Source organism: Crassostrea angulata, chromosome 6 (assembly GCF_025612915.1).
Source record: "Crassostrea angulata isolate pt1a10 chromosome 6, ASM2561291v2, whole genome shotgun sequence".
NCBI classification, from domain to species: Eukaryota; Metazoa; Mollusca; class Bivalvia; order Ostreida; family Ostreidae; genus Magallana; species Magallana angulata.
In genome coordinates this window covers 46,918,240-46,932,136 of record NC_069116.1, presented here as the reverse complement: position 1 = coordinate 46,932,136, position 13,897 = coordinate 46,918,240, and the positions used below count along the sequence as shown (strand labels likewise).

The window sequence follows — 13,897 nt, the reverse complement described above, 5'->3', positions numbered from 1 at the left end:
GTTAGGTCTAACTTTGCATAGCCCCCCCCCCCCCCCTAGCCCCCCCTCCCCCCGGTTCCGACGCCTATGGCAGATTTTCCCCCTTTTTTACATTCCGGTTATGGTTATGGCGGACCATTCGTGGCAATAATTTGCAATAACTGATATGATAATAATTTCTCATAATAAAAGATAATAGTGACATTTATTAATACATAGTAAAAAAATACATGAGGTTTTTCATTCTGATATGAACAAAGGCACGCTCCTTCATAACATTCCTGTGTCATCACCATTCATTTCACATTCTGTTACACCTTTTTGGGATACCTTTTATTCGAATTTCGGAATATCTCGAATTTTTTTTACTCTAATCGGTGCTTATCTACAGTTTTGACTTTGACGTTATGACATGGACATTTTTCACAGAGCATATCAGAATACATTTGAGTGAAAATACGCCGGCTTGGATCTTTAATTTTGCCATGTATTATCATCTATGTATCAATTCCTCCAAGGAAACTAACTGACCAGTCTTGGCTTAATTTTGTAGAGGAAGGAAAAAGAAGTGGAAATATATTACCCCCTTCGTCCAAAAGGCTATAAATTTTAAACTTATACTGTTAGAATTGGCGATCTTAAATATAGTTATATATTTCTACTTCTAAATATCAAACGAGTAATAGGGTGCAATGATACGATTGAGAAACTGAAATGTTTTACTTCGATTAGTGGGGATCTAAATCATGGGTAAGGGGTATTATAATTGATTATGTATTAAAGCATGTGTAAAGTTAGTATTTACAATTTTGTTTTTGAGTCACGCATATTCATGTTCATGTTTTTAAGCACATTATTTTACGAAACGCAAGTTTTTATGATGTAAACAATTTAAAAAAAAATGAAATGGCTTCAAAACCAGAACAAAGTCGGTATCTTTGCTGGTTTCTTCGGAAAATGTAAAATGGAGTCTAAACTAATCTTTTGTATATATTATCATTCACTGTGTGCTAATTTTTTTCGCTTTTTATTTTGCACGAGATTTAGAAATATACAATTTTGAAAACAATACCATGTAAAACAAGATATACGATTCACTAACCTAAAAATCTTATCATACTATTTATTTCAGATTTTTGCAATAAAGATTTACTTGTTTACCATATTATTTCTTCGAACATTTAAACAATGGTAACTGAAAATTAGAAAATTAACACATTTTTTTGTTATGAGCTGGCTTATTTTATTTTTTGAAATATGGTTCTTCTAATCGATTGGCAAGTAAAAAAAAAAGTCGTATATCAAAGGCGCTTTTGTTGGTTATTTATTTTTTATTTTTTTTTAATAAGATTTTATTTAGTTAATTATCTAATTATTTATTATATTAGTCTTATGAATATTTTGAAAAATAATGAATTTACCCGTGAACCTTTTGTAAATTTTTTGTTCGTAAATTCAAAAAGAAAAGACTGAATTGAACGTAATTTTCAACTATATAATAAAGAAATGTATGAGTCAATGTATTTTTTAATGATGTAGTTCTGTTGAATAAAATTGCAAAATAATTAGATCTTTAAAAATCAAGGAAATAAACAAAAATATCACGTAGTCTCTAATTGGACGCATGCAGCTGTATGCACTGTACTCTCTTTATGTATAGTTATATTGGGACGCAGCAACATCTATGCAGCGAACACTTTTCGTCTATACTTATTACGGACGCTTTATTGAAAAGTGGCTAAGGTCTGAACACACTGTTACTTCATGAGCGATCATTCAGTTCTTCCAAAAATTCTCTAGAACAGAGGGTGAGCCTGGACAGAATTTGCACAAACAGACAGACGGACTGTTAGATTTATATAAAAAATTCTCAAAACATTTCATTTACAAATTCAGAACACAGAGTTATGCATATAAGTGTATATCTTGTAAAACCAAATACTTTTTCAATAAAATTACCTAAATGAAGTTCTGTGTAAGTATCTAATTCCATTACACACAATTTTAGGCATTGTCTATAAAATTAATAAATCGGCAAAACGAAACTTAACCTGTACAGAAACATTGATTTAAATCCTTGTTGGGTTTCCGTAATTTTTTTTTATAAATTCTGAACCAAAAACGTAAGGGAAAACCCTACTATGGGGGAAAAGCTACTATATAGTAGCTTTTCCCCCCAGGGGGAAGGGCCACTATATAGTTTTTCCAGTAGGTTTTCCATGGGGATAAGCTACAATGGGGAAAAACTGCTATACAACACCGGTCGCACCCGCCAGGTGCTCTTTGTCAAGATCATGAAATACGGAAGAAACCGTAGTCAGTTCGGTGTATAAATAATGGTCTAACAAGTATTAAAAAAAACGTCAGTCAGCATGTATCCTAATGAAACACTGTACTTGCTGACAAGGCCATTGTATCGACCCTAAAACTTTCGTTTAGATGATTTTAATCGAGGATTTTGATATTCTTGTTCCAACAACTTGTTTGTAATTAGCATGTTTTGTTTGATAAATGGTTTGTGTTAAGAGCATGCTCTTGCATAACGAATAAGCTGAGAGACATAATCTCCATAAGCAGGTGTATGATTCTTTGTAATACTTGTACTTACTTGTACTTACTTCCTGTTCTGTAATGAACACTTTGTAAAGAGAGTCAGGTTGTCTCTTTGAATCATTGTATTGATATTCAAAAGATTCATCATTTAAGTAAAGGTAAGTGGTGAAATGGAAAAATATTTATGCAAAAGTGTATTGTTTGACAAATGTACACAAAGAAAAAACGAGTTATCAACTTGAAGCGTAAATGACCATAATGATAAACGGAATTCAGCACAATGTAGAGCTTTTATTTAAAGGGACATGGTCACGATTTTGGTTCAAATTATTTTTTCAATTTTAATGCTTACAATGCTTCAGTAAGGTATTCTTAATAAGCTAGTTACGGAGCTTACAATTTTTTGCTATGTAAACAAAGCTTTTGTTTACATTTTGAATATTGAAGTAAAAATTCCAATTTTAGACCTATGTTGAATGAGTTAAATGCTAGGAAATGTTTATTTATGTTCAAAATGAATAAGAAGATAGACGAACCAGCTTTAATAAGATTTTTACTGGTATATTAAACCTATGTAAACGACTGACTCGCTTCTTTTTTTCTTTTTTTATCATTTGAAATGCATTTAAAAGCATTGTAGATAATTAAAACAAAAAAAAATTGACCAAATTCGTGACGATGCCCCTTTAACAAGATAGGAAGGTGAATTTTTCAAACATATATACGTATGTACTATATCAGTGTCTATCTAATAATGGACAAACTTTATAGTGAAATGACGTGAATAATACCAAACCCATTTTTCACACATATCTATACTACTATATTAAAATAATAGACTCGAATTTTTGGTCTTTAATACCGAGAATTCGGAAGAATACTGTCTTTTGTTTTATATATTTTAAAGATCATTGGTACTTGAAGATTACCAATTTGTATTTATTTTTTCTCAGTTAAGCTTCGCTAATTAACAATCAACGAAAATTCCTCAAAAAATCCCGGAAATCACCTGGATTTTTTGGATATAACAATCTTGCGCTTGCGCAATACATTCACGCTAACGGGATCTTTAGTTTCTGTTTCCACAATATCACATCTGCATGAATAAACTCAGAAATGATAATACAAATACTGGTAAATTTTTATTGGACTTTTGTTATACATTCTGTTCATATATATTAATGATTTCTTATGAGAGAAAGTATAAAATAACAAATATGCATTTCAACTAAGTACTTACTTTTGTCTTCGTGATGACAAAAAATATTTGATTACATGCAAAAAAGTTACATTACATTTGTTAGGAGAGTTAAGATAGAATATGTTTTATCGTAAAAATGAATAATGTCATATGGACCCAGTTTTACAAAGAAAATACGTCTACGTTGGTGAAAAGGTGTTGAATTCTTCCATTCTATGGATTAAAATTTTTAGTTGAAAGGTATTTGCAGTCTCAGAAAGGTTTGTTGTTATGAATTTGACTGTCATTTTCAAGGCAACCTCATTAACTGTCTCCAAATTCGTTCCGGAGCGATTCTGCAATTTTCTGCTTCATTACGGTTATAAGGGAGGCATTATAACTGTGGTGAGGGCCTTTCCCGAGACACAGAGTATTCAACTTAGGAAAGTGTATTGAAATTAATAGCATTATTGTAGGCTTATATATAGCTTTGTTATGTAAATGTCAATAATTAGGTGTGTCGATGTACCTATTTCGTAAATGTACGATACGCAATGTCAACCCGTGCACGCACGGGTCAAAGTCTAGTCATTTATGAATTTGTATTGCCTTTGTCACAGCGCAAGTAAGTGTTAGACCTACAGTTAAGAATTTTCCTTCAAGCCTCATTTGAACCTATTTCATCATAATATGGGTTGTCTACAGATGTTGTATGATCAGTGTTTTGGACAGATAAGCATCCCTTATGCATATACACGATTGTGTTTCTGGATTCTCTAACAGACTCCGTTTCACCCATGCTGTCTGCTTCACTTAATCGGACAATCTTAGAGTGATCTTGATAAACTGGAGGATTGTTGATGCTGTTGCTACTAGCAACTAAACCACGGTCAACATTTTGGTGGGATCTGGCACTTAACAATCTGAACTCCTGTTCACTTGGTTGTGAAACAGTCATTGATTTGCCAGACAAGCTGCCACGTCTTCTCTTTAAAATCAAGAGACAAATTAGTCCCAAAATGACAAGAAAGCTCATTGCGAGGGTATATCCGAGTGATTTTACGATAGAGGCCGACAAGAGTGAGTCTTTGGAATTACAACGCGTCCCAAGGACTTCTCTGGCTGATGTATTAATATATATAGTAGCCATTGGTCTTGTTACAACATGGTTGGTCTGTTTTCTTGAAGAACCTATGGGCATGTTAGTGAAAAGTCCGCTACCTGAAAATAAAAGGCATATAGTATAAAAGTATATAAAAAATACTCAAAAATGCATTTTGTGTTATTTTCAATCTTTTAAACTCACTTTTTCAAAATACTGATTCAACTGAATAGAATTTCAAGCCATCAAAGACGAAGTACAATTTGTCAAAATGTTATACTTTTAGCATAAATTTACCATTTATTGTCTCTTCCCTATGTCTTTGAATAAATTCTGAAGTTCCCACTTGCGAGTCTTTGTTAAGTGTCGTTGAAGTTTGAAGGCCTACAAACGTGAAGTTAATCTAAATGTATACTGCACTTTCATCAATATTTGTTGACCTGGCCCATGAGGTTAAATACTAAATGATGGTCAATGCTATGCGATATATAAAAACAAATTACATGATTAGGATCATTGGCCATGGGTTTACGTATCCTGATTTTTCAGGGATGCTAAAATTCTACTAATTGGACCAAACAAATCAACCAATTACACTTAGTAAACCTATTATTGATAAGCTTTTGTTTACTTTCTTATAGCTCATATAACATAACATATAACTTATATTTTATTGATATCGAAATCTTACACTTATCAACAAATCACACAATGACCTGGCTTAAAAAGTATTCAATATTATGAGGAACATTTTGAAAATCGATAAGTGTGTCCTTAGTTTAATGATTTTTAAATCTATTCTAAATATGTCATACAACTGCACATGTATTTTATCAAACTTTTGCATTGAATTGATTTTAGTTTTGTATGGTCTTTGTATTGAAAATTGAATAAATTTGTGTAAAATCTGTATTTCCAAAGAAATAGTACAGTTATGTACCGTTCATCTGTTAAAATGACAGTATTTTTAACCGCTTCCCAGTGTTGTATTGATATATTTTACTTTGCAGCTTGGATCAATATATTTCCTCAGATTGTAAATACTAGTTTTTTATTTTATTTTATTTATTTTATTTTTTTTGAGTTTTGGAAATTCGATTGCATTAGGTAATTAAGTATAGAAAATGGAATTTTCCATTCCAACACCGAAGGAAAAGGCAAAATGACTCTATACAACACTAAGGTTTTTATTGTAAAAGTGAAGAATTATGGTGAACTCTAGACTCATATCTACTTATATCACTTTTTCCTATATAAGGTACAGGTCTGTCGATGTGTTATGTCATCTTGCAGGAATAAGTTTCATCATTTAAAAGAAAACATTCAAATTTCTCTTTTCTGACTTGCCCAATTAAACAAACTCGTAAATAACAAGTATGAAAAAGCACCTTCATAACTATGGGTAAAAACCTAGTATTATTTCAGAGAGAAATCAATATCGACGGACAAAGGTTCTTTTTGTTGCTATGGTTAGTTAAGATGCAACGTTGACGTTTAAAATAAGGAATAAGGAATCATTCTTTGAGTATTATGAGGTGATAATTTTGGTCAAGGCGTGATCAAATCCAATAAAGCCCGAAGGGCTTTATGATAGATTTGATGATGCCAAGACCGAAATTATCACCTCATAATATTCAAAGAATGATTCCTTATTTCTTATATTTATATCATTTTTAGCCATCGTACGATTAAATATAAATAAGCAAACCCCGCTGGCGCCTCAATTTGGCGACATTTGTATTATGGGTTATATAGTGCAAAATCGATACGTAGTGTTATCACAGGCAAAGACACTGGAAAATGTAAATATATGTATATAATATATTCAGGAAATATTACCATGGCTTTGACATCCCAGAGCAGGATGGCAGTCATCTCTGGAACAGTTGTTGGGATCATTGCTGCAAGAGGATCCACATAGTCTTCCATATCAAGGATAAACACACTTTATATTGCATTTGTCACCGGAATACCCTGGTGGACATTCTATAACAGAGAAAATACTACCGTGAAAACATTTCTTTTAAACACAACGTCACAATGCCAGTATTCAAGTATAATTTAATAATTGTGTTACATCGCTTGAAAATATATTCACAAGGTAGTTATAAATGCTGGTGTTGTGGTACTCCATGTAATGTGGCATATTTCAAATCTAATGGAAATTAGGTTTGTCCATTTATATTTCAGTATGGTTAAGTACTTTTATCGAATGATAATAATGTTCTCCATTTGTTTTGGAGAAATGAAGAATATCTTATTTCTTATCTTATTTATATCTTATTACACAAGTGATTTTCTTCAAAATTCCATTGTTAAAATTTAATGAAGGGCAGAAAGGACAAGTTTGATGTAAAAAGAAAATTTAGTGGATACAGACAATATACTGAATTCTGTTTATTGCATACCCATGATCATTTTAAAGACGAATTTTACCTGATTTATATGATGAATCAAAATCGTTCCGAACCCTTCAGTGTCAGATACATATTAATTTAAACTATTAATGATTAATTGACTTCGATTATTAAATGCTTTTGATTTGAATTGAGTACATGTTTGATCCATGTTCAATGGTTAGAAGTAATTGCAAGCAAAAACACTTTTAATTATTTGTTAAGTGAACTATTTAGAAGTTTCTAGCAACATTGGTCGTAATATTATATATGTATTTAATTGAAACCACGGAAACAATTACTCAGACGTTAAAAATATCTGTGCAAGTATTTTGAAATTCAATTATGTTCTTGAAAATGTTACAATTAATCAAATTCAGCTATAAAAAAAAAATCATACAATGGCATGAATGTATTAAATTTAAATACTTTTACCTTGACATTTTCCATTGTCCATGTGATAACTTTGACAACATTTTCTAAAACGTTAAAAAAAAATTAAAAAGTAGTTTTATATATGATGGTACATATACTTAGATGTATTTTGGCATCTTTGAGATGTTCATTTTCCTCGCCCAATAATATACCTACATGCAAACTCCTTCTTTTATACCACAGCATCCAAAGTTGGCTGCATCACACAAATCAAGCAACAAACCAATCAACCAGACAAACTTCTTCATCGTTGACTTAGATGTTTGTGTAAATTATAGATTTACGTTGCTCATGAACAAACAAAAATAAACAGTTCATGGTGCAAACGGATATCATGAACGAATTTCCTACGAATATATATATATATATATATATATATATATATATATATATATATATATATATATATATATATATATATATATATATATATGGGTGTATTTCCGACGTCCGTGCAAGCTCGTGACTGGTTTTTTCCCTTAATATATGAAATATTAACACTTTTAAACCAAACTTTAACATAAGTAAGGGTGGTTGTATTCATTCCCTTACCATGATCAAAGAAAAGCCTTCGAATGAGTGAACATCGTGCTTAACTTGAATACCTGTTCTACAGGTTATTCGCTACAAATAGTAGGCAATGGCCACAGGTTCAAATATATAAAAGCAAAACATATAACACGTGTTCTAGTACCTAGGATAAATTAATTTAGACGCAAGTACCTTTAAACTTGATATTCAGGTTAAGAACTCTTTTTTACTTAACACGATTTAAAGAAGGCGATTATACAATCTTAACAAGTATAATATGTGGTTCAGTCCTACAGATTAAATATATTTCTTTTAACCGACCGAAGCAACATTGAAACGTGTTTGTTCCCATACTGTTAACATAATCAAGACAATAAAATACAGGAAGTGTAAAAATATTGTCATTTATTGAAAAAAGAGGCAATTGTTTAATAAAACGTGGCTGAAATACCTACAAACAGTTAACTAAATAAACTATAAAATCGAATTACAATGGAAACAGAAGTGATTTATTTCAAATTTAGAAGTTCTTTCTCTCTCTCTCTCTCTCTCTCTCTCTCTCTCTCTCTCTCTCTCTCTCTCTCTCTCCTGTATGTCAACATTGGTCATGGGTTTTTTTTTCAACTTTCATTACATACGTGTCTAAATATATCCTCTATATTCTCTCGAGGAACAAATAAACAATAAAAATGTAAATTAACATGTTTTATTTATTTCCCGTAACAGGCAGTATATGCATCTAATATAGAAGAATGTTCCTTGTCACAGACGTTTTAAAAAAATAATTCAAAACTGCATAGAATCCAAGCAATAATAATACGGTATGGGTAGATATTTGGTTTAAAAAACAAAGATTATAACATATACACACATCATATATCAAGAGGTCAACAAATTACCAATCAGACCCAACTTAGAATATTGAATAGTATCTTCTCAAGCCATAAGCCATAATTGGTTAGTCCATACAATTTAAAAAATTTAAATTTTAATATATTCTTATATTTTTCTTAAGAGCTTTTTTTCTGAAGGATAATATAGTTTCTAAATAGTCACAACCAGTCAGCCCAGTAGTCTGCTTGGTACTGAATTTTTATTCACTACTTTATAAATCTTTAAATTCCAAAAGCCTACAATATGGCAATTGTTCTTTTTATTTCTTAAAAACATGTCATAAATATTACGATTTACCTCGATACATGTACACTATGTTATTTAAAACACACAATGGGACTACCAATTTTGTTGCATAAAACATATCATGAAACATGTTTGTTAAATTGTATGTTGGAATAAGTTCTGTATGTGTTCATATTTACTACATATATTAAAATGCAAATTAATAAATATCACTTATATTAGAGATATAAATAACAGAGATTGCCAACTCCGCCATAAGAGTGTTTTCTTGTCTTTTTTCTTTGAAAAAATGTTACTAGACCAATCTTACTTTGCGAACTACATATTAATAACCTGAGATAATGATCTTAAACCAAAAGTACAGGTATATTTTTTCATGAAAAATACACAGGTTTTAGACGTTTTTGAGACAAAAAATTGAAAAATAAGATTGATATATAGAAAATATATAGGCCAGCTTTAAAACATCGACGAATTCTCGGACGCTGGGTAGCCAACTGCCTCCTAAAACTCATTTTTATATTGTTTAATTTATTAGACATAAACTCATGAAAATATAATATTTTGAATGTTTCGGTAATAGGGTTTAGCTGTTTATATTTCGATATAATCATTTGTTTATTAGAAAGATATACTGATTTAAAATAGGAATATTTTACAATAGGGAACGCGAGATTTCGCGAGATTTCGATCAGTTGCCAATCTCTGCTATTTATGTCTCTCCTTATATTGTTAAAAAACAAACAAACCCTACTGTGCAAGATAAATATACCAGTGCCAATGAAACATTTCTGCTCCAGTCTGAGGTGTAATTTTCTCTTTTTTTATATTTTCCAAATCTATATTTATCAAATTAACCTTACTGTCTCAGATTCCATTCTTAAATATCATAATACGTAGTCATAGTTTACGACAACAACCACAGAATAGTAATTAAGCGTCATTCATGTAAAAGTTTTCTGGAGCCTTACACATCAAAGCTTATGATTGAACACCGTCTGTTAAGGTTACATCAATATAAGATGGGTTGTCAACGGACGTCTCGGTGTCAACTCCTTCTCGTGATATCGGCTCCATGTACGTGTTTGTGGATTTACCGACCGATTCCTTCCTGCCTTTGTCGTCTGCTCGTCTTAGATGAGAAATCTCTGAGAGACCTTGATAAAGTGAAGAACCGTTCATGCTGTTCCTAGCGATGTCTGCTACACCGTCCACATTTTGCTGAAGCCTTAATTCATGTTCAGCTTGTGAAATATTTAGCAATTTACCTATCGCGCCTTCTCGTCTTCTTTTACATATGAAGAGACAAACCAGTCCCAGAATTACCAAAAGGCTAACTCCGAGGGTATATCCAAGGATTTTCACGACAGACACCAACCAGAGCGCTTCGGTAGAAGTCTGGTCATTTCCATGGACTGCTGAAGTAGGTTTATCTGTATATATTGGTGTTACGTGTCGTGCAACAGTAGAATTCACTTGTTTTTCTAAAGAACTTAAAGTAGTCTCGGCGATGATTCTTCTACCTAAAAAAAAAAGGAATTTGATAAACATGACTTATCTTACTAGTACTTTTAAATCGAGTTTTGGCTGTTGTTATTTTCCAAAAGTACATATTTTAAACATTTTTTTCTATTCAATCATTGTGCTTTAAAGTGTTCTGCAAAAAGCTGAGCTCGTCAAAAAGTTACCAATACCAACAGATCCACTATTTTCTATGGCAGGAAACGTTTTAGATTTAAAAGACAAGGCACATGTACCAATCGACTTTATTTTTGTACTTGATTGCTGAACAAATATATATTTACTATTTGTTGTTCTCTGTCGATAGCTCTGTGTAATATATGATGTTCTCTTTTGCAGATCTCCCGTCGATGTTTCTCTAAAACCTGCAAATGAGACATGAAAGTCGTAACAAGGCTGAATTCCTGTTTGTTATTTTTAAGTCAAACATTTAGCATTATAGTTTTGACTGGTGAAATACTTAGTACGGTCTACAATCTACTCAATTTCACTAAATTATAATTACAATTAAAGAAATGTCAAATCTGTAATGATTGTGATTACGCGATCTATATAGTCATTTTTTGCATAAAAGTATATCAAGAATTCTGAAGTTGACTAATGATCTATGTTTGTCACTTCTAATAATTTTGAAAATTAATTGACATTTCCGATAAAAATGAAATTAAAATGAGATAACTTTTGAATAAATATCCATTGCATTAGCTACAGTGGTTTATCATGTATATTTTAATTTTAATTATAAATCTGAATAATCTTCTTTTGGCTATCATAAATATACAGTTCTAAATAGAAAATATAATAAACTGTTGTTTTTTATATATTTTTTGTAGTAAAAGCTTCACCGTGCCACTACATGTTCAATGACACTGCTTTACAAACACGGAACTCTCACACTTACTCTTTTGGCGTGTGAAATGCAAAACGCGTTCCTCTAACAAGGATTTCATACAAAATTCATATTGTTTCTGTAGAGGGGCTACATATATTATTATCATTTAAATGGCAAAAAATCTTATCTTATAAGTTGATGTTGTTAAACGTAGTAATGGGTACTTAGACATGATTAATTTAAAAGTTGAATATTTATCTTCTGACATCTCAAACGTAATGTAAATGATAAGAAGAGTAAAATATCTAACCCTTGTTTTGGCATCCAAGAGCTGGGTGGCAGTCAGGATCGGTACATTCACATTTAAACCCACATTGCACTCCATACCATGGGTATGCACACTCTGTGTCGCACTTGTCACCAAAAAACCCAATCGGACATACTGTATTAAAGGAAAAATCTAATTGCTTAAGACCGTACAACTACGACAAATAGAGGAATCATGTTTAACATAAACAAAATTCAATTTCAACATATACAAATATTAAGTTGGTGGGGATTCGACAATACTTTCTTTTAGTTCAATCATTTGTTCTGATTTATTCGGTTTATTATCGGGTGGAGGTTGCTACTATTATTAGTGCTATTATTTCAAAGTTCTTTTTTATAGAAAGAATACGCTTGGTTACATTAAATTATGACATTAAAAACTTCCTTATTATTTATCGTTATTTATTCTTGATTAGCAAATTATGATAAAAAACAAATTAATAAAGTATTGAATCGTAACATATTTTAGTGCTGTTTTATGATCCAAATAAGTGTTAAAAGATTGAGTTGATGAAAATCAAAGAAAATACTTCCGCTATTAAATGACAATCCAATACATATACAATGGGTTTATTTAATGTGTCAAACAAGATGCTTACGATGCCCCGTCCTCAATTATCCCTTATAATTCATTAAAGGACTCATATACTAGTATTATCTGTTCATACATGTATTACAGATTAGGCAATGACTAAATGAAGGAACTAACGTTTTATACAAATCTGTTGATTTTGATTTATATATAACGGATAACATCTTTCAGATGGTAACAATGCTTTGCGCTAATAATGCACTTTGTGCAAAGTTTTCGTGAAAATTATTCCAAATAAAAAAACGATACTTGACAATAATCTTAAATCAATATATAAGATGTATCGACTAACCTTTGCACAATCCGTCAGAATTGTAATAATTCTGGCAGCATTTACTGAAAGGAAAGTTAGATACGAAAAGTTAAAATTGAAACACATAGATTGTTTGAGAGAAACATTTTAGGGGATCTCGAAACGGCAAAATCACTGACCTACAAAGGCCATCGACACCTATATTTCCACAGCATCCAGCTCCATTCTCTGCAAAACACAAATCAAACAAGAAGCAAACAAACCAGACATACTTTTTCATCTCGACCAAATTCGCCGTAACAATGTTGATTATTGATTCATGTAATACTCATACTAATGCATAAAGTGTTAGTTTCCCCTTTATAAATATGTTATTCACGGAAATAGGGTAAATTTTTGAGGAGATTGAATGATTTCGCGAAACCTGTGCAAGCTTGTGTTTTCCCCGTGTCCATTTCGGATTGTCTTAATGTGTCTCTGTTTCATATGCAAAAAATTGCGAACCGGCCCGATCCGAGTAGCAGAGTTGTGATACAAAAAAATACGAACACCATACTCGTTGTTGTCATGGTTCAGGTTATTATTTGTCAGGTTATTAATATCTGGCTTTTAATTTTTCATCTTATGATAAATGTTCCAAATTGCAAAATTTGTTTTCCTTGTGTAAACAAAACTTCCTGTCAATATATGATTGAATTTATATATATATATTTTTTTTGTCCTACTTCCGTTTTTGTTTTCTGTTTTAATTGAAATTTTTAGATGTGGTATGTTTGGCTAAAAACTATAATTTAACAAAATCCTTTTTTGTTTTTGTTATTTACGGCTAAATAATTATTAAGCCTAAAACTAAGGAAGCTAAGACCACCAATATTGAAATATGGATCAATGCACCCCTTGTTTACACTAGTTTTCGCTATCGAATGCCAGTTGAGGATCGGCGTCATACATCTTTTTGTCAATTGCATTGAAATCTCAGATTTGCTCGTATATTTTGTGTAATTCGTATTCAACTGTGTTTAATTATCAAATAGTTATACCATATGTAGCAAT

At 31.3% G+C, this 13,897-nt stretch overlaps 1 protein-coding gene and 1 long non-coding RNA gene across 3 annotated transcripts; both read right to left on the bottom strand.

Moving 5' to 3' along the window:
• Positions 1–3,626: 3,626 nt before the first annotated feature.
• LOC128190359 (uncharacterized) lies at positions 3,627–7,936 on the bottom strand. Its single transcript, XR_008244348.1, has 5 exons — positions 7,802–7,936; positions 7,646–7,689; positions 6,654–6,800; positions 5,112–5,198; positions 3,627–4,933 (listed from the first exon to the last, which is right to left on the bottom strand). It is a non-coding gene; the product is annotated as an uncharacterized LOC128190359 (long non-coding RNA).
• A 1,656-nt stretch (positions 7,937–9,592) lies between these two features.
• Positions 9,593–13,343, bottom strand: LOC128189233 (uncharacterized). 2 transcript variants are annotated; one of them, XM_052860762.1, is made up of 5 exons: positions 13,024–13,343; positions 12,884–12,927; positions 11,980–12,111; positions 11,122–11,202; positions 9,593–10,839 (listed from the first exon to the last, which is right to left on the bottom strand). In XM_052860762.1, exons 1-5 carry the CDS (start codon positions 13,122–13,124, stop codon positions 10,298–10,300), a joined length of 900 nt encoding a protein of 299 aa, XP_052716722.1. In that variant the 5' UTR covers positions 13,125–13,343; the 3' UTR covers positions 9,593–10,297. The 2 variants fall into 2 exon arrangements, with proteins under 2 accessions (XP_052716722.1, XP_052716723.1); XM_052860763.1 differs by lacking the exon at positions 12,884–12,927.
• Between the last annotated feature and the right edge of the window lie 554 nt (positions 13,344–13,897).